The 19,287-nt window shown below is 54.1% G+C and overlaps 1 protein-coding gene across 7 annotated transcripts; it reads left to right on the top strand.

The window, feature by feature from the left end:
• The first annotated feature begins 408 nt into the window (after positions 1-408).
• EXOC7 (exocyst complex component 7) lies at positions 409-19,278 on the top strand. Of its 7 annotated transcripts, XM_046675678.1 has the most exons (21): positions 409-528; positions 726-791; positions 2,390-2,574; positions 2,772-2,877; positions 4,988-5,210; positions 8,190-8,357; positions 11,361-11,453; positions 12,374-12,442; positions 13,420-13,565; positions 13,853-14,005; positions 14,238-14,336; positions 14,702-14,764; positions 15,080-15,146; positions 15,943-15,981; positions 16,758-16,823; positions 17,114-17,234; positions 17,453-17,548; positions 18,290-18,353; positions 18,579-18,620; positions 18,729-18,862; positions 19,103-19,278. In XM_046675678.1, exons 1-21 carry the CDS (start codon positions 469-471, stop codon positions 19,203-19,205), a joined length of 2,163 nt encoding a protein of 720 aa, XP_046531634.1. In that variant the 5' UTR covers positions 409-468; the 3' UTR covers positions 19,206-19,278. The 7 variants fall into 7 exon arrangements, with proteins under 7 accessions (XP_046531634.1, XP_046531636.1, XP_046531635.1 ...); XM_046675680.1 differs by lacking the exon at positions 12,374-12,442; XM_046675679.1 differs by lacking the exon at positions 15,943-15,981.
• The last annotated feature ends 9 nt before the right edge of the window (positions 19,279-19,287 follow it).

The raw sequence follows: 19,287 nt of genomic DNA, 5'->3' as shown, positions 1-19,287 counted from the left end.
AATGCCTACACAAGCCCCTGGCTCATCAAATGGTCACACATTAGGCGCCTACTGTGTGAAAAGCTCTGTGGTGAAAACGACATCGGTGCTTAGACCCAGAATGACATCTGGAGACACGAAATCGTCAGTGACTTTTGTCAAGAGTCAGCCTTCCCCCGAGGACAGCAAGTGAGCTGTAACAGTCCTTCCAGCCGCGGGACATACCCATCTCCAGAACCTTCTCTGATGAGGCAGGGAACCTGCGCTGAGGTGAAACCTGATTACACCTTCCAGCCACACCCAAGATGGCCACCTGCCCCGGCCCGTTACTGAGTTCCGCGCAGGCGCGCTTCCTTCTGCCACGCCCAACATGGCACCACCGGCGCGCCCTCGGGGCGGGGCCAAGGGCGGAAGTGGGTGTGACAGGGACGGGAGCTCAGAGGGCACACAGAGAAGATACTGGGGAGTGGGAGCCACAGGGCCGAAGCGATGATCCCCCCGCAGGAGGCGTCCGCCCGGCGCCGGGAAATCGAGGACAAACTGAAGCAGGTGGGACTGGAGAGGCGGGAGAGGAGGAAAGGGAAGGACCGAGATCTGGGCCCGGGCATCTACTCAGGGAGGAGGCAGTGGTGGGAGGGGGCACTCCCTGCGAGGAGATGGGGCGGGAGTGAGGCCGTGGGGCCCCGATGCGGTGATCTCCTTTAGCCTCTGGCTTCTGGTGATGTCCTCCTCTCCGCTCCCCCTAGGAGGAGGAGACGCTGTCCTTCATCCGAGACAGCCTGGAGAAGAGCGACCAGCTCACCAAGAACATGGTGCGTAACCCCTCAGCTGGGAGGGGCAGACAGGCCTCCAGACCCTGGAAGTGAGCCCTACGATCCAGTGGTTCTGGTGCATAAGGCCTGGGGACTGACTGTGGTAATGTGTGGGTTTCTCTCTTACCCAGCTCTCTTCCCCTTTGTCCGCCCCTTGACTGAGGATGCTGCAGCCCCTGCTGGCCTGGACTTTCTGCTTTCTAAGTTCTCCATTGTTCCTTCTCTCCTTCCGCAAACATTTAGTGAGACTGACTTAGGTGGGCTGGCTACTGGCCATGTGTCATCCCCAATTCAAGTGACGGTAGGATGACAGGGTTACCACTTCTGAGATTACTGAAGGCAGAGAAGACTCAGCCTTCACCCCAGAGGGTTTTAAGGGTAGAGGGAGACAGATCTGGGGTCTAGTCCTCACCTTTCCACTAACTGTGGCTCCTGACACGTGACTCTGAGCTTCAGTTAACTCATCTGCCAAAACAGAGACAGTGCCAACCTCCCAGTGTGTCTATGAAGGTCATAGAAGTGATGCCTGGGAACATCTCTTGCACAGTACCTGGTATACTGTAGGTACTCAATAAATAGGAGTTTCCTTCCTTATTCCTAGAGGATACTGGAAAAGCAAAAACTGAGTGGATACGAACTTGGAAATACATTTAGTAACAGAATCACAAAGTCCTCGTGTAACCACAGGCCTAGCAGGACCAGTTCAGCTGACCCCATCTTATCAACAGAGTAGTTAAGAATTGTCTTTCAGGAACTGAAAGTCCCCCCTTGTCCAGTTCAGGCTGGTTAAGACCACCAACTCATCAACTGGGCCTGCACAAATGCCTGCTATGTGACCCTTTTGACGTCAAGGGGCTGAAAACTGCTCCCTTAGATCATACTAACACGGCCATTTTGTGAACATGCGTCCTGTGAAGAGCCATGAAGCTTGACCACGCTTGCACAGATCACCGATTACCTCACTTCTTGCCTTCAATTGTCTGTCTCCACACTTCAGGCCACCCTGCCCTTCATCTCGTAAACTTTGCCCCAAACCCTGGATCGAGGAGACAGATCTGAGCACATATAACTCTTGTCTCCTTGCAGATTGATCTATCAGTAAAGCTGTTTTCTTTTCCCAAAACCTGATGCCGTAGTAATTGGCTTTTTATGCACTTCCGGTAGGAGGACCCCAATTTTGTGTGGTAACACTAGTCCTTATTTAATGAGATTCACCCTTAGGGAGAGAGAGTTTTGAAGGTACCAGCAATGCATTTGAGGCTACTCAGTATGAAACTACTTCCTCTTCAGTCTAGGAAACCTTCAGAGAGAACAGAAATTGAGATTTGGCTTCAGACGGTGGAAGGGAAGCCACCCTGGGGTGATTATCTTAGGAGGAATTAATTTAATGTTTGGCTTGCCTTCCAATCAAATTTCGACCAATTTATTTGGACTACCTCCTATGTGCCAGGCACATGGTAGGTGCTGGGGATTCCGCGGTGAACAGGTACACCCTGTCTCTCTTGTCATGGAGCTTAGTGCCTAGAAAACCAGCAAAATGGCAGGAGCAGTGCTAGGACCACCCTGAGGCCTGAAGAGCATGGTGCATCCCCCTGCAGGTGTCTATCCTCTCGTCCTTTGAGAGCCGCCTTATGAAGCTGGAGAACTCCATCATCCCTGTGCACAAGCAAACAGAGAACCTGCAGCGGCTGCAGGAGAATGTCGAGAAAACTCTATCCTGCTTGGACCACGTCATCAGCTACTACCATGTGGCCAGTGACACTGAGAAGATCATCAGGGAGGGGTGAGCCAGGGCCAGAGGGTCACATTCCTAACGCCTCCTGGACCAGCAGCCCGAGGTCTTAGAAGGGAGTGGTAGAATATATTTGAGCCTGGAGTCCCCTATGTTAATTCTCTTCTTCCCCTTCCAAATACCATTCCCTTGGTCTTTCCTCTTCATCTTCCATCCACCCAGGCTGATTCAGCTCTTTTCCTTCCCAGCCCCACAGGCAGGCTGGAAGAGTACCTGGGAAGTATGGCCAAGATTCAGAAGGCTGTGGAGTATTTCCAGGACAACAGCCCAGACAGCCCAGAGCTCAACAAAGTGGTAAGGAGCCAGCACAGTGGTATGAGAGGTTTGAGGATGCCAGTCCATGCCCTGGTCTCCTGAGGGATACTGGACCAGCTTAAAGGAGAATATAGTAGAATAAACAGAGCTATAGAATACAATACACATGCTGTAGGCATTAAGACCTCTGCTCAAGGAATTACAGCTATACATTTTTATAATTTAACTAAATTATAAATTACATATAAGATATCAATTTAAGACTTGATTTTTATAACTGCCTTTTTTGTTTGTTTTTTTAAAGATTGGCGGGGCCGGCCCAGTGGTGCAGCAGTTAAGTGCACATGTTCTGCTTCGGCGGCCCAGGGTTGGCTGGTTCAGATCCCAGGTGTGGACATGGCACCGCTTGGCAGGCCATGCTGTGGCAGGTGTCCCACATATAAAGTAGAGGAAGATGGGCACGGATGTTAGCTCAGGGCCAGTCTTCCTCAGCAAAAAGAGGAGGATTGGCAGCAGATGTTAGCTCAGGGCTAATCTTCCTCAAAAAAATAAAATAAAATGTTAAAAAAAAAAGATTGGCACCTGAGGTAACAACCGTTGTCAATCTTCTTTTTTTTTTTTTTTCTGCTTTTTTCTTTCCAAATAGCCCTGGTACATAGCTGCATATTTTAGTTGCGGGTCCTTCTGGTTGTGGCATGTGGGATGCCGCCGCGGCATGGCCTGATGAATGATGCCATGTCCACGCTCCAGCGATGTGGATCCGCCTTCCGCTGGATCCGAACCGGCGAAACCCTGGGCCACCGAAGCGGAGCGCACGAACTTAACTACTCGGCCACAGGGCTGGCCCCTGTGTCTTTTTTATTGTGGTAAAAAGTACATAATATAAAATTTATCATTTTAACTATTTTTTTTTTAAGATTGGCACCTGAGCTAACATCTGTTGCTGATCTTTTTTCTGCTGCTTCTCCCCAAAGCCCCCAGGACATAGTTGTATATCCTAGTTGTAGTCTTTCTAGTTGTGGCGTGTGGGACGCCGCCTCAGCATGGCCTGATGAGCGGTGCCATGTCCACATCCAGGATCTGAACTGGCGAAACCCTGGGCCGCTGAAGTGGAGCGTGTGAACTTAACCACTCGGCCACAGTCCAGCCCCTGTGTTTGATTTTTTTGTGTTTTATCTTTGTGTTCACGTATTGGGATAAGTAGGTCACCAGAGCAAGTTGGAGGAAGGCTGGGAAGTAAGGATTGTTCAACACATTGAGGAAAGGAGAGAATGCAGATGGGAGAAATGGTGAGAGCAGAGGTGCAGACATCCGAGGGGATGAGGGGGATTAGAGGAAGGGCCACGTGGACCAGTCCCCTGGCACCTTCCTGGTGGCACCACAGTTCTAGCCCTTAGGTGTGTCTCTTGCCCAGAAGAGGGAGTGGGCAGAGGAACAAAGATGGGAAACTGGCTTTTCTCCCACCCAGAAAGCTTTTGCTTAGAACAGTGCTTCCCAACTCTTCTCCCATCCTGGTCCACATCCTCAGAAGTGAGGATATTTGGGGGCCAGCCTGGTGGTGTAGTGGTTAAGTTCATGCGCTCCCCTTTGGTGGCCTGGGTTTTGCCAGTTCGGATCCTGGGCATGGACCTACACACTGCTCATCAAGCCATGCTGATGTTTTCTATAAGCAAATGAAAAACATATAGTTCTCATTCTTTTATATGTTCTGGATACCTGTCCCTTATCAGATACATGATTTGCAAATATTTTCTCTCATTCTGTGGGTTGTCTTTTCACTTTTTTGATGGTATCATTTGCAATACAAGTTTTTAATTTGACATGGTCCTATTTATCTGTTTTTTCTTTTGTCTACACTTTTCTAACAAGAAGAGAGTTTAAAGTGCGACAGTTAAGAGAAAATATCAGCCGATATTTATGAAGCACCTACTTGTTGTAAAACCCTGGGTTTCACCTAGGCACATATATTTTGAGAGAACATGAGGTAAAGAAATAATCAAGGAAGGCTTCCCGGCGGTTCTTCTCTGGGTTAAAGGAAGTGAAGGCAGAGGAGGGCCGAGGCCCAGAGTCAGGAAGGTGGAGGAGGCGAGGAGAAGGCGAGGGCTAGCTGAATGCTGAAGCAGCTTCCTTCCTCCTGTCGGCCCTGTAGAAGCTGCTGTTTGAGCGGGGGAAGGAGTCGCTGGAGTCTGAGTTCCGCAGCCTGATGACCCGGCACAGTAAGGTCGTCTCCCCGGTACTCATCCTGGATCTGATCAGTGGCGAGGACGAGCTGGAGGTCCAGGAGGACGTGCCCCTGGAGCACCTGCCTGAGAGCGTGCTCCAGGACGTGATCCGCATCTCCCGCTGGCTGGTGGAATACGGCCGCAACCAAGGTGAGGTGGCCCAGGCGGTGGGGCCCACGGCAGGGCCGGAGGGGATGGGATTTTTTTCCCCTTTATTTCTTTAATCTGTCTGGGTTTTTTTTTTTAATAAAAAGAAGTTTAATAGGAAACAATATGAGCAATAAATCTACAGCTTATGTATCAAATTGTGAATCTAGCCAAATCAAGCTTTTCTTTATATAACTCACTTTCCTGTTTCTTTACATTTTTTTTATTAGTTCTAAAAATCTCATGGACTGGCCCAGTGGTGTAGTGGTTAGGTTGGCGCACTCCGCTTTGGCGGCCCAGCATTTGTGGGTTCAGATCCCAGGTGCAGACCTACACAACACTCGTCAAACCACGCTGTGGCGGCACCCCACCTTCAAAATAGAGGAAGATAGGCACAGATATTAGCTCAGGGCCAATCTGCCTCACACACACACGAAAAATTCAAATAGTACAGAAAACCTTAGGTGAAAAGTAAAAATCCATCTCCCCACTTTCCTGATGCCTACAATATCATAACCCAAAGATGAGCACTGTTAAGGTTTATTTACACCCCTTCCAAAAAATCTTTCTGCAACTGTGTGTGTGTGAAAGACAATATAAATATGTGTGTATCCTCTTCTCCTTCCCAAATGGAGGGGGGCCTACTAAACGCTGTCCTACAATTGCTTGTTTTTTAGTTTTTATTTTATTTTTATTTTTTTAAAGGTGTGCTTTTTGGTGAGGAAGATGGGCAACATCTGTTGCCCATCTTCCTCTTTTTTTCCCTCCCCAAAGCCCCAGTACGTAGTTGTATATCCTAGTTGTAGGTCATTCTAGTTCTTCTGTGTGGGACGCCACCACAGCATGGTTTGACGAGCACTGTGTAGGTTGGCGGTGCAGGATCTGATCTGGTGAACTCTGGGCCACCAAAGTGGAGCGCGTGAACTTAAGCACTTGGCCAAGGGGCCAGCCCCCTAGTTTTGGTTTTTAATGTAGTGAAATGCCTTGAGATTGTTCTGTATCAGTACATGTAGATTTGCTTCATTCTTTTTAACAGCTGCATAATATTCCATGGTGTGGTGGTATCATCATTTCTTTAGCAAGTCCTAGGATTTAAAAAAAATAATTTTGAGTTAAGCAAAAATTTTAGAAAATAAAAATTCCAGTAAGTATTCAATTTTAAGCTTTTTAGCCTTCCAAACTCTTCTTCTGTTTGTTAATTTGTTAGTGTGTACACACACCAAGTTATTAGTATGCATTACAATTATCTCTGCCTTCCCTTGAGGACTGCGTGGTGATAGATCTCAGGGCTGCCATGTATTGACCACAGGAACAAGTCTGTGGCCCATGAGCTGTGCTAGGGGGCACCTGGGGCTCAGCAGGAGGTTTTTAGGGGCTCCCTCAGGATAAGAAGGAGGCGGAGGACAACCTCGAGACCCTTCAGTGCCCTTCAGCCAGAGCCTCTGTGATTTGGTCCATTTTTTTGTTTGTTTTAATGGTGCAGAATCTGTTGTGACACTACTTTCTTTTCTTTTTTTTTTCCCTGAAAATTGGCCCTGAGCTAACATCTGTTGCCAATCCTTTTTTTTTTTCCTTCTTCTCCCCAAAGCCCCCCAGTACATAGTTACATATTCTGGTTGTGAGTGCCTCTGGTCCTGCTATGTGGGACGCTACCTCAGCGTGGCCTGATGAGTGGTGTGTCGGTTTGCACCCAGGATCTGAACCGACGAAACCTTGGGCTGCCAAAGCAGAGGGCACGAACTTAATCACTCGGCCACAGGGCCGGCTCCAGATTTGGTCCATTTTTTACCTTGGGGTTCCTTGTGACATATTTGTTGGGGGCTGCTGAAATGTACCACGGTGTCCCTGGGTTTTCCTCACTTGTTTGCATTTTTGGACTTTCCAGTTTTCCACTATTGATGAATAGTGCTGCAGTGAGCACACTTCTGTGAATTGCTTTTCTTGTTTAGGGAGCTCTTTGGCGTGTTTCTCAAAGGTGCAATTGTCAGACGGAAGTGTCCGAACAGCTCTGTGACCTTCCTGCTGTCACGAGTTCCTCTCCAGGTGGACGGGGCCAATCAACACACCTGTCGACACTGCCGCAGCTATTTGTTCTCCATTAATTTTATTTATCTTAGCTATTTAGTAGGGCTAATTTTTTTTAAATTTGCACTTCGTTAATGGCTAAACCTGGTGTGTTTTTTCATTCACTGGCATTTGTTGTCTCTTTGCCTCCTGTAAATTGCTCACATCTTTTTTTTTTTTGAGGAAGATTAGCCCTGAGCTAACATCCGTGCCCATCTTCCTCTACTTTATACGTGGGGTGCCTACCACAGCATGGCTTTTGCCAAGCAGTGCCATGTCCGCACCTGGGATCTGAACTGGCAAACCCCAGGCCGCCGAGAAGCAGAACATGCAAACTTAACCGCTGCACCACTGGGCTGGCCCATAGTTTGTTTTTTTGTTTTTTGTTTTTTGTTTTTTTTGAGGAAGATTAGCCCTGAGGTAACTGGTGCCAATCCTCCTCTTTTTGCTGAGGAAGACTGGCCCTAAGCTAACATCCATGCCCATCTTCCTCTACTTTATATGTGGGACGCCTACCACAGCGTGGCATGCCAAGCCGTGCCATGTCCACACCCGGGATCCGAACCAGCATACCTTGGGCTGCCGAGAAGTGGAACATGCGAATTTAACCGCTGTGCCACCGGGCTGGACCCCTGCTCGCACCTTTTAACCCGTACCAAGTCGAATCGGGATGTTAACTATTTTTTATCTAAAACACCTCATGTTCAAAACTTCCAACTAATTATCTTTCCTTTGCCTGATTTGGGACAAGGCCACGTGGGTGGCTAGGAGCCAGAGCAGATCCAAGGAAGGGGTCAGCGGACAGAAATAGCAGCCTCCTATGCTGCTCTGTGAGCTGCATCCAGAGGGGAAGGGGGCTCCCGTGGCAAGGCAGAGGCAGGGCCCTGCTCATACCTCTGTCGCCCCATCTCTCCTCAGATTTCATGAACGTCTACTACCAGATTCGCTCTAGCCAGCTGGACCGCTCCATCAAAGGCCTGAAGGAGCATTTCCGGAAGAGCAGTTCCTCCTCTGGAGTTCCTTACTCCCCTGCTATCCCCAACAAGAGGAAGGACACGCCCACCAAGAAGCCTGTCAAGAGGCCAGGTGAGCCTGACCCTGGCCCATTAAGCATCAGCCAGAAGGCTGCAGGGGATCTGGCTTGCTTTTGGCCGCCCTGGGGTTAGCAGTGCCGGCCCCTCCAGAGCTTATGGTGATCCCCACTGTATATAAACAAGACAGAAAGCAAGTGTCTACCCCCCCACCCCAGGCCTCGTCGAGTGAGGCTCTTCCTTCTACCCAGAGGAGTCTGAGGGTTACATAAACGTCTTTGGAATCAGGCGGGGGAGGATCCCAAGACATGAGAGGCGGGTGACAGGGTGTCCAGGCAGAGGCACTTGCTGGGCCCCCTTCCCCTCCCTCTTTTGTCCTGTCAGGAGACCAGGCATGCTGCTGCAGCCAAAGACCGTGAGATGGGACAGGGTCAGGCACTGCAGCCTTCACCTTCCAGAAGGCCAGGCTGGCTTAAAGTGATGCGTAGCTGAGGAGTGGATCGGGGAGGGTTTATACTTTCAGAGTTGATCTAGGAAGGAAAAACAATCCCAGACCATCCTCTCTGGAGAACTTAATTATGGGAAGTCCGTGCCTCGCAGCGGGAAAGTCGAGGGAGGAGTGTTGAGGTGGGAGAGGCCTGGGCTATGGGTCGTTGGTGTCCTGGGTGAAGAACTCACTGTCTGTCCTTCTCCCCATCATCATGTCCCCTGTAGTCTGTGCTCCAGGTAAACAGCGTCCCTGTGTGTCAGCCGCAGCTTGGTAAGCCTGGCCATCTCTGGCTGTGAAGAGATGTTGCCCTTGGCTCAAGGAGAGGCTGGGATATTCCAGGGTGAGGACCTGCTGCAGGCAGCACCAGGGAGAGAAAGCCAGTGAAGCCGGGAGCTGCTCCCCCGTTAGCCAGCCCTGCCCACTGCTGCTGCGGCTCATGCCCCGGCATGGCCTGGGAACCTAGCCCCCAGGACAGTGGCTTTGTGTAGAGCTTACACCCTTCATTTCGTCATTCTCCCTACCTGCCCGTGCCCCTCAAAGAGCAAAATATCTGTTCACATGCAACAAGAGCACCTGCTCCTCCTCAGGCCTTTGTTTAGGGTTTGCAGAAATGGCAGAGAGGAGGTGGCCCTCAGGCGCACAAGCGAGTAGAACATTGGGGAAGCTGGGGGCCCAGTAGGAAGTGCACTGCCTTCTCCCCTCCAGGGGGAATATCCTGGCTGCCCCCCTAGAAAACCTGCCATAAAGAGTAACCCTACTAAGCTGGCCTGCATGGCTGAAGCTGTCTGCACGAGCGTCGGTCCCTCTCTGTGCATTGGCAGGGGCTTGTCTCTGAGAGACCACGAGGCTGCCTGCGCCTCGGCTGGTCTGTGCTCTCTTCCCCTCTGTCTCTTCTCTGATGGGCCCATTGGAGGTCCCAGGATTTGCACTGCCCCAAGAGTGCTGGCTGGCCATGCAGGGACAGGGCATTCCTGGGAGGAGTGATCTGATCTCAGGGGGCTCACAGTGGACCTAATACATCCTTGGCTTATAATCCCAAGAGGAAAACTCTGGCTGTGAGGATCCCTGTTGTTTCTGTAGGGTTTCGAGAGTTGTCAGGAGCTGCTGGGTTCAGGACTGATGCCAGGAACTAGGAATCAGGTCCCAGGACATCAGTTCCTGGCTCTGAGGAGAGGAGCAGGGATGCCTCAGTGGGTAATGAAACACCAACCTCAGTGTCGTCTGTGGTAATTGGTCGCCTGATGGGTTTGGCAGCTGCTGGATCAGTGTCCCCGACCCACATCCATACCAATGTGCTGGCTAGGCTCCTAAAGGCCCAGCAGACGCATCTGCTCCTGGTGGGTTGTGGAGCAGGAATCTGATTCGCTCGTTAGCAGGCTGCTCACCGAAGGGGGAGAACATAGCGAGACAGATGCTGAGCCGGGGCCCGAACTTGATCATTAGTAGCTAATTGTGGTATGGTACAAACAGAAAGAAAGGAGCCACTGTGGACTCTGTCCCTGTCTCCGTTTCCCCTAGGCTTTTGGGGAGCTACCAGGACCCAAGCAGCCTCGCTATGTTCAGAGACGCAGGGGAGGGAGGACGGGAATCTCCAGGGAAGAAGGACCAGGGTTACGCTCATGGGTGGCTCCCCTCCCCCAGTACATGTTATTAACCAGGCAGCTGTCTTGTCTGTTTCAGTGCTGTTTTCATTCCCCACATTTTCTGCCCTGAGATGTCTGTTCCCACACGAGTGGCTGACCTGGGAGGCTGTGGGCACTGCGTTTTGTTTTCATTGTTTTCACCTGTGATATTAACTGTTATTTTTTTCCCCTGTGCCAAGAGCACGCACCCTTTCCTCTGCACCCTGCCCTCCTGCTCTCTGTGTGGTGGCTTCTGTTAACCCCTTCTTGGCTTTTGAGTTTTTTCCAGTTGCCTTGGTGGTTCGGTAACTTTGGTGTGTGGGGCCAGGCTGCCTCTGGGTCTCCATGCCTTCCGTCCTGGGCAGTGCTCTCCCAGGAAGCTCAGTCCCATCTCACCAACTCTTGGTTCTGCTTTCTGTTGACTGCCATTTGGCCACGTCCCAACACTGAGCATGCCCAGAGAACTCTGCCTGGAGTGTAGGGCCGGGCCGAGGGCTTGCCGGCTTCTTGGTTCCCCCAGCCTCTGCCAACCTGCTCGTGCCCTCTGAGTGTGAGAGCTTGTCACTAGGCCCTCCACTCTGAGCCTCGTCTATTCTGATTTAAATGCCACTCAGTAGTAGGTTTTATTTTTGGCTTCTCCCGTGGATCTTTGCCCCCTCATCTCCTTCACCCTCTGCACTTCCTGAAATGAACTCAGTCCAGAACAGTGGGGGTCACTAGCAGAGTCAGGAGTTGCCTTTAGGGAATGAAATGTATCCTTTCCTTCATCTTTGCAGGGTCTCCGGTGGTCCTGGGGAAGGGCCTGCTGGGGTAGATGGTTCCGGGGGCATGCTCACTGTTGGGGGCCGGGTCTGGGGCCTGGGGGGGCAGGTGGAGGGCCGCTGCTGTTTTCTCTCACTCATTTCCTAGGTCTTCTTATCTCCTCTCTGTGTGGCTCTGGTGACAGGGACGATCCGTAAGGCTCAGAATCTTCTGAAACAGTATTCCCAGCATGGTCTAGATGGGAAAAAGGGGGGCTCTAACCTCATTCCTCTGGAAGGTAATCACCCTGTGTTCCTCTCCTGCTCCCTCCTCCTCCACCGTGTGTCCACTCACGTGGCAGGGCAGAGCCTCCACCCCAGGAGGGCCACTGGGGAAACCCTGAGTGGGAGCAGGGGTGGGAACTGCAGTCCCTGGTGCCACCAGCGCCAGCTGGCGCAGGGACAGGTTGTGTGGCCCTCGGCCTGTCCTGTCTGGCTGACGGCAGCTCTGCCCTCCCTGAGGCTTCCCACCCCTCCCCCTACCTGTCTCTGTCCTTGTCTCCTGTTTGAACTCAGAGAAAGTTCTTTGTGGTGGACAGCCCTTTCACGCTCAGACCAGCAGTGGCAGGACCAAGCCAGCGTAGGCCTCCTGACCACTCGCCTCCACCCCCAACTTTAGAAATGGGAGTATGGGCCACAGGGGGACAGGCAGCCTGTAGGCCATGTCCCTACCTCCTGTCAGAGGAAGGACAGCCGTACCCTGGTGGACCTGACCCTCCTTCTAAAGAATGATGCTGGGGGACAAAAAAAAAGGGCCATCCCATTCACTCAGCAGTGACATTTCTCTAACTGAGTCTCTCCCCAAATATGGTGATCTGGGTAAACCTGCTGGGCCTAGCATCAGATTCTCCGCAGCTGCTGGAAGCTCTTCAGAGGCCTCCTTGGTCCTCCTGCAGCTTTCTCTTGGCCTCCAGGCTTGGGGAAACCACCTCCCAAGGAAGGTCGGGGGCACTGCATGTCAGGCTTGAAACGGCTGTTCCCAAGGTGGTCTGAGGCAGAGGAGGGGCTCAGAGCCCTCCCCAGTCAATGCCCCTGCCCTACACCCCATCTCACACACCCCCTCCTGGAGATCGAGGGCTTCTTCCCAGTCCCCTGAGGGGCAGCCCACCCGGCCCCTGGATAAACGCTGCTTGTGTTTGTGCGGCCGACGTCTCGCTAGGTCACGAGCATGATTACCGAGTTAAGCACCCGTCCGAGGCCCTGAACGACAAGCACGGGCCGCTGGCTGGTGAGTACCGAAGCCCAGCCCGAGGGCAGCCGCCGCTGCCTTCCCAGCGGTCCTCAGAGGGCCTGCTCTGGGCCGCTCTGCTCTGAGGACAGGCCAGGCCTACCTGTCTCTCTCTTTCTCCAGTCTCTCTCTTTTGGGCACTAGGTCTCCTTGCCTCTCTCCAGATGGGAGTGCATGCCTGGCTCTCAGGGGCTGGGCCAAGGGGAGAAGGCAGCAGGCAGAGAGGGAAGGCAGCTCCCTGGAGGGCAGGAAGCCCCAACACCTGACTTCAGCAACAGCTTCAAGGCTCTGAGTCTCAGAGCCCACCCCTTGGCACATAGGACCAGTTTGCCTCGAGGCACCCCAGCCCCAGCCTCCAGTAGTGGGATCCGGTCTCCTCCAGGGCAGCTCACTACTGAGGAGCCCTCCCTGTCTCAGGCTCACATTGCCTCTTCCCAAATTTTAACCGCATGCCAGCTAGCCTTGCCCACAACCTTATTCATTCCAGAAGTCCTGGCTGGGCTGGTAACTGCCTTTAGAGTTCCAGCATTTTCTCAAATGGATGACCACGATGCTTGCCTCCTTGAGGTGGGCAGTGCCGCCTGCCCATCTGTGGTTGCCCTCTTTCCAGGACAATTCAGAATCCTCAGTCCTAGGGTCAGACATACCCTATCCAGGAAGTCAGTTTAGGCATCGTCCTTCCTTATCCTTTTATTCTTCTCCCCCCACCTCTAGTATCTGATGCTCTGGGACATAAATACTGTCCATGGCAGAGCTGAACATGAAGCCAGGACAAAGGCTGGACTCAACCCCTGTTTTTCCCCTCAAACCCGGTGAGGCCTGCTGGAGCCCTCTCAACTTTCTGCCAGAACACTCCTCCTCCTCCCCATCTGCTACCGGTCTGGGCCATAGGCCAGGAGCTGGGGAGACCCATGCCCCCCACCAGGGAGGTTGGCTGCCCCCAGACCAGCAGTTCAGGGGCACTGCTGTCCCCCCAGGGAGAGATGACATGCTCGACGTGGAGACCGATGCCTACATTCACTGCGTCAGTGCCTTCGTCAAGCTGGCCCAGAGCGAGTATCAGCTGCTGACGGACGTCATCCCTGAGCACCATCAGAAAAAGACTTTTGACTCCCTGATACAGGTCCTGCCCCTTGGCCCTGACCAGATGCCTCAGCAAGAGCTGCCCTTGCAGAAGCTTGAGTTTGGGCCAGGCCTGTTGTCCGTAGCCCTCAACTACCGCCACCTTCTCCACCTTGCACCCTGGGAATCTGTCCTGGGTGCTGTGTCCTGGTTGGCACCTCTCCTTGGCCCTCTCCCTGCCACAGCATGCTGGCTTCCCCCACTCCCCTGCAGGTGCCCTCACTGTCCCTGGAAAGCAACTCTCACGCTCCACCCCCTTCCTGAGCTGGCTCCTTGCCCCGCTCTCAGGATGCGCTGGATGGGCTGATGCTTGAGGGGGAGAACATCGTGTCCGCCGCCCGGAAGGCCATCGTTCGACATGACTTCTCCGCGGTGCTCACTGTCTTCCCCATCCTGCGGCATCTCAAGCAGACCAAGCCTGAGTTTGACCAGGTGCTCCAGGTATGTGGGTGGGGAATCCCTTAGGGACACGGGGAGGAGGAATCCTGCTGCCTGGTGTGGCCTCCCCAAGAGAACCCTGTCCTCTGCCCCGACACCCCTGCTCAGAGGGTGAGTGAAGAAGAGTCGGTCCCCTGAGGTGAGGGGCAGGGAAGGAGCTGGGCTCCGCACACGCCTGCAGCTGAGGGCAGTGGCTGGGGCTCTGGCCCACTGTGCAGCCATGTGCTCCCTGCAGGGCACGGCCGCCAGCACCAAGAACAAGCTGCCCAGCCTCATCACTTCCATGGAGACCGTTGGAGCCAAAGCGCTGGAGGACTTCGCTGACAACATCAAGGTGCTCTCCCTCCCTGCACTGTCACCAGTCGCCCCACAGGGCTGTGAGCAAGGCCACCAGAGACCTGGCTCGGGACTTCCTTCAGAGAGCAGGCCTCCAGGAGAGGCGGCGGGCTGGAAGTTGGCCGTGCTGCTAGTCTCCCGTCACTTCCCACTTGCCTCCATTTCTTTCTCAGGGCTCCACAGCCCCCCAGGCTTGAAGCTCCTGCCCCACTTTTCCTGTCCTGTGTTGCTCACTTTTGTGCCTGAGGGGCGTCCTGACACCTGCCTGCCAGGAAGTGGCGCCATGAGCAGGGCAACCTTGGGGGGGCGGTGCCCAGGCCTCCTTGGGAGCTGTTTTAGGGAATCTGGCTCTTTTCTCCACAGAATGACCCAGACAAGGAATACAACATGCCCAAGGATGGCACTGTACACGAACTCACAAGCAATGTAGGTGCCGCCTAGGGTTCTCTGGGGAGGGCCAGGGAGGGGACCCAGCCTGGCCCAGAGCTGCCAGTGCCTTTGTGAACAGTGCACTCATGGCAGGATGGACAGTGAAGTGCTTAGCGTCTGCAGCAGACAGGGCCTTTCTGGCAGGGCAAACGCAGAGCGTGAAATCTGAAGTTTGCAGCTACCCTTTTCGCTGGGCAGACCCCTGGCTCTGCACTTGCCCCAGAAGGGTCAGAAGGGGTGCATCATGTGAGGCGATCAACCTTTGGGTCCTGCCCTTGACCTTCTTCCTAGACCCATTTTCTCTCCACGCAGGCCATCCTCTTCCTGCAGCAGCTCCTGGACTTCCAGGAGACGGCGGGCGCCATGCTGGCCTCCCAAGGTACTCGGCATCTCCAAGCGGGGCCCCCTGCCCCCTGCCCCCTGCCCCCTGCCCCCTGCCCCACTCCTCCCTCTTGCCTGGAGACATGGGGTTAGGCCCCCAGGGGGCACTGGCCACCCCTGGGTGAGATTTCCTCTAGCTCTGTGGAGTGGGACGAAGAGGTGGCTTTTGGTGGGACCCCCAAGCTGGTTGGGCTGAGCATCAGGAAAGCAGGGTTTGACCATGCCTTTTCCTGACCTAACCTCCATCCCCTCTGGCTCCTTCGACCCACCGGCCTCACTCTGGAGAGCACTGGCTTGTTGAAGGTGCCCCTCCCGCCCTCCTTCCACATTTCTCTACCTCCTCTTGTGTCCGCCTGTCCTAATTAGTCTCACACAGCTGACCCTTTTGGTGGGCTGGCATCTCAGCACCAGCCTGGTGTCTTCCTGCTGCGTGCTGCTCTGGGACTGGAGCTCAGGAGGTTGGCATGTGAGGAGGAGAGCATTTCCGAGCACTGAGGCCCAGGCTGGCTTGTTGGGGTCCCCAGGCCCTCCTTCCATCCGTTATTTTGGGGGCAGGGAGCCAAGGGGCAGCCCCTGGCCTGCAGTTCTCCAGATCTCCACTTTCCTGTGTGTCCCCTGGTCTTCAGTGGGTCCAGCCTGGTGTGTCCTGCTGTCTGTGTTCTTTTGTCATGGGGAGTGGTCTGCTTGACTCGGGATGACTCAGCCGTTTCTAACCTGTTTTTGCACTTTGCATCTTTCTCCTTTCTTTGTCTCTCCCTCCCTCCCCTCTGTGCGCACTGCCTTTCACTCCGTAGTTCTTGGGGACACATACAATATTCCTTTAGACCCCCGAGGTAAGCAGAGGGCTCTGCAGCCCCATCCTCCCCCTCTGAAGCCCCGTGGGTGAGGTTCCCTGGGAACAGAGGCACCTGGACAGACTCAGGACCTATTGGAGAGCAGGGGTCAGAAGCGACATGGGTTCCTTCAGGGTGCTCCCAACTCTCTCAGCTCCCTGCACAGCCACTTTCTGTCTCTGAGCTTATCCAGGGAGCACCCTGCTGTGCCCAGCACCCTGAGCCCACCCTCCAGGCTGCCCCAGCACCTGCCGGACTCCTCCCTCTTCCATCCACTTCCCTCCCCTCTTGCCCTTCTGCTCTGTGTAGGCAGCAGTCCCCTCTGTTCAGAAGGGCCTGGTAGAGGAGGTGGTGGGCAATGGGGGAGAAGGAGAGAGGCCTGGGGAGCCCATTCTAAGCCACTCCTGCTGACAAGTGGGGTAGGTGGGCCTTGTGAATATCACCCAGCATGGATCAGAGGGCAGGAGGTGTCCCATTCCTGTCCTGCCAGCCTTCCTGCTAATCATGGGCCAGCTCATTAAGCACACCACTCATCAGCATAGAGGGGCTTGCCCTGGGTTCCAGAAAGAGTCCAAGGGAGTGCTCCCTGCAGCGGGCAGGGAGCCCGATCACTCAGCAGACACCCAGCTCTGCCCTGAGCGCCTCTGCGTCCCTTCTGCCAGAGGAAGGCTCAGGTCCCTCCCAGGGTTTCCTCAGTTGCTCGTTGGGCTGAGAGAAGGCCAGAGAGGGTCTTGGCTGCCGCCACCACTGCAATAACGTGAATCCTCCTCTCACAGAGACCAGTTCTTCAGCCACCAGCTACAGCTCCGAGTTCAGCAAGCGCCTCCTGAGCACCTATATCTGTGAGTGCTCTCTAGACAGCCGACAGCCACAGGTGCCCCCGTCCCCTGCCTTCTCCCTTCCCTCTCCTTTTTGTGCTCTTCTGCTATTCCAGCCCCCCGACCTCTAGAATTGCAACCTAACCTCTGGTTCAGGGGCCAAAGGGGGCTGGGCAGAGGGCTCCTGAGGCTTGTGGAGCACGGACTTGCAGGGGGACAAGGAGCGAGGGGCAGGAGTTGGTTTGTGGGCCCTGGGATTGAGCCGTTTTGGTCAGACTGCCATGGTGGGCATGACCACATCCTTCCCTGTGCAGGTAAAGTCCTGGGCAACTTGCAGTTGAACTTGCTGAGCAAGTCCAAGGTTTATGAGGACCCTGCTTTGAGCGCCATCTTCCTGCACAACAACTACAATTACATCCTCAAGGCCTTGGAGAAGTAAGTGGCCTCAGGTGCTGGTCTGCGGCTCTCAGCTGTCCTCCCAGGGCTGGCTGTGCCCTCTGCATGTCCAGGTGGGGAGGGCAGTGCTCTGCCCTTTGCAGTCCCAGGATCCAGGGAGGTGTGAGGCAGGCCCTACTGGTGTTGCTGCATAGCCCGGCAGCCCTGGTGCCCTGAGAGCCAATTCTATTCTCTACTCTCTCCCCTACCTGACCCAGGTCTGAGCTGATCCAGCTGGTGGCTGTGACCCAGAAGACTGCGGAGCGCTCCTACCGGGAGCACATCGAGCACCAGATCCAGACCTACCAGCGCAGGTGAGACTCTGGCCCCTTCCCGCTCCCCGCCCCTGTCCCACTTCTCACTTTTCCTTCTCAGAGCCACAGGACCCTGGGCCCAGTCGGAGTAGGGTCAGTAATGGGGAACTGCTCCCCTGTGAACCACTTGTTTTTAATCACATTCATGGAGTGGAGACGAAAGCCCCCTCCCTTACTACTGCCTCGGGGGCCGCTGTGCCAGCCTCTTCAGAGCATAGTCTGCCAAGGGTGAATGCTAAGAATAGCTGAAGAGCTGGCTGTCAAAGATGTGGCTGAAGTTTAGCCTAAGCAAGAGCACGTGAACTTGGCTGAGCCTCACTCGGCAGTGCTCTCGGCTTCTCTAGTCCTCCTTTGTCTTGGGTTTCTGTGTGTCTCTCTCCCTTTGTGTGTATCCTCCCCATGAGCGGTCTCCCTCTTCCTTCCCATTTATCTGCCCTCCACATCTGCTTCTCCGTCTTAATTTGCTGTGAAATCGACGTGTAGTTGATAGTATTTGTTCAATTTATTGACTGCTCTGTTTCCTGTTCTTGATTTTAAAAGCAAGCAGCTTGAACATTTTCTATTCCCAAGGAAAAATCTCAGCTGTCTTTTGCTTAGTTGTGACCCAGATCAATTCCTGCCCTCCCCACCCCCACAGTAGCTAAAGAGATTTTAAAAAAACAAAACAAACCAGCCCCAGGGAAGAAGCAGCTACCTGAGGCTGTCCCTCCTCTTGCCCTCCGCTTCTCTCTCACCTGGCAGTTGGTTAAAGGTGACTGACTACATCGCTGAGAAGAATCTACCTGTATTCCAGCCGGGAGTCAAGGTGGGCTGAAGGCCTGGGCTGGGAAGGGGTGTCTAGCAGGTATGGTACTTTCTGTAATGTCTGGGGAAAAATAGACAAGCCACCGGCTGGGATGAGAGAGCAAAGGATGCCTGTGGCCATCAGGGCAGCAGGAGGGAGGGCTGGCCTGAGGGGTTTGGGAAAGGAGCGGGGCAGGGCGGTTCTGCTCTGAGGAATGCTCTTGCTGCCCTCTCTCCCGGCCCCCAGCTCCGAGACAAGGAGCGGCAGATGATCAAGGAACGTTTTAAGGTGAGTCGGGATCCTCTCCCCTCCACTGCTTGCTGCCGCTGTTGTGACCACACAGACCCAAAGCATTTGTCTCTGGGTCACTTCTTTTTCCACCTTTTTGGTGGTCAGGGCTTCAATGATGGCCTTGAAGAATTGTGCAAGATCCAGAAGGCTTGGGCCATTCCCGACACAGAGCAGAGGGACAAGATTCGCCAAGCTCAGAAAAACATTGTCAAGGAGACCTACGGGGCCTTTCTGCACAGGTGAGCCCCTATCTCTGCCTTCCCGCCCCGCGCTCCCCACACCCCCAGCTGGGCCTCTGCGCCCTTCTCTTCTTCAGGAAAACACGGAGACGGGGTGGGTTGGGTGGCAGATCCAGTGCCCGGGGCTTTGGTGTGAGGCCAGACAGGATCATCACTCAGGGGCACCCTATCAGAAGGGCCTTAGCCTGAGGCAGAGCTGGGGAGAGGCTAGGCCTTCCCCCGACCTCAGTGTCTGGTCAGGTACGGCAGCGTGCCCTTCACCAAGAACCCGGAGAAGTACATCAAGTACCGTGTGGAGCAGGTGGGCGACATGATTGAGCGCCTCTTTGATACCTCCGCCTGAGCCTGCTGCTGCCCCTGCCTGGTTTCACCAGATCAGCCACGTTATTGGACAGATAAAGCAGTGTTAACTTGTGTCTGGGCTG

This window comes from Equus quagga, chromosome 11 (genome assembly GCF_021613505.1).
Source record: "Equus quagga isolate Etosha38 chromosome 11, UCLA_HA_Equagga_1.0, whole genome shotgun sequence".
Classification (NCBI taxonomy): Eukaryota; Metazoa; Chordata; class Mammalia; order Perissodactyla; family Equidae; genus Equus; species Equus quagga.
This window is presented reverse-complemented; position numbering and strand designations above follow the sequence as displayed.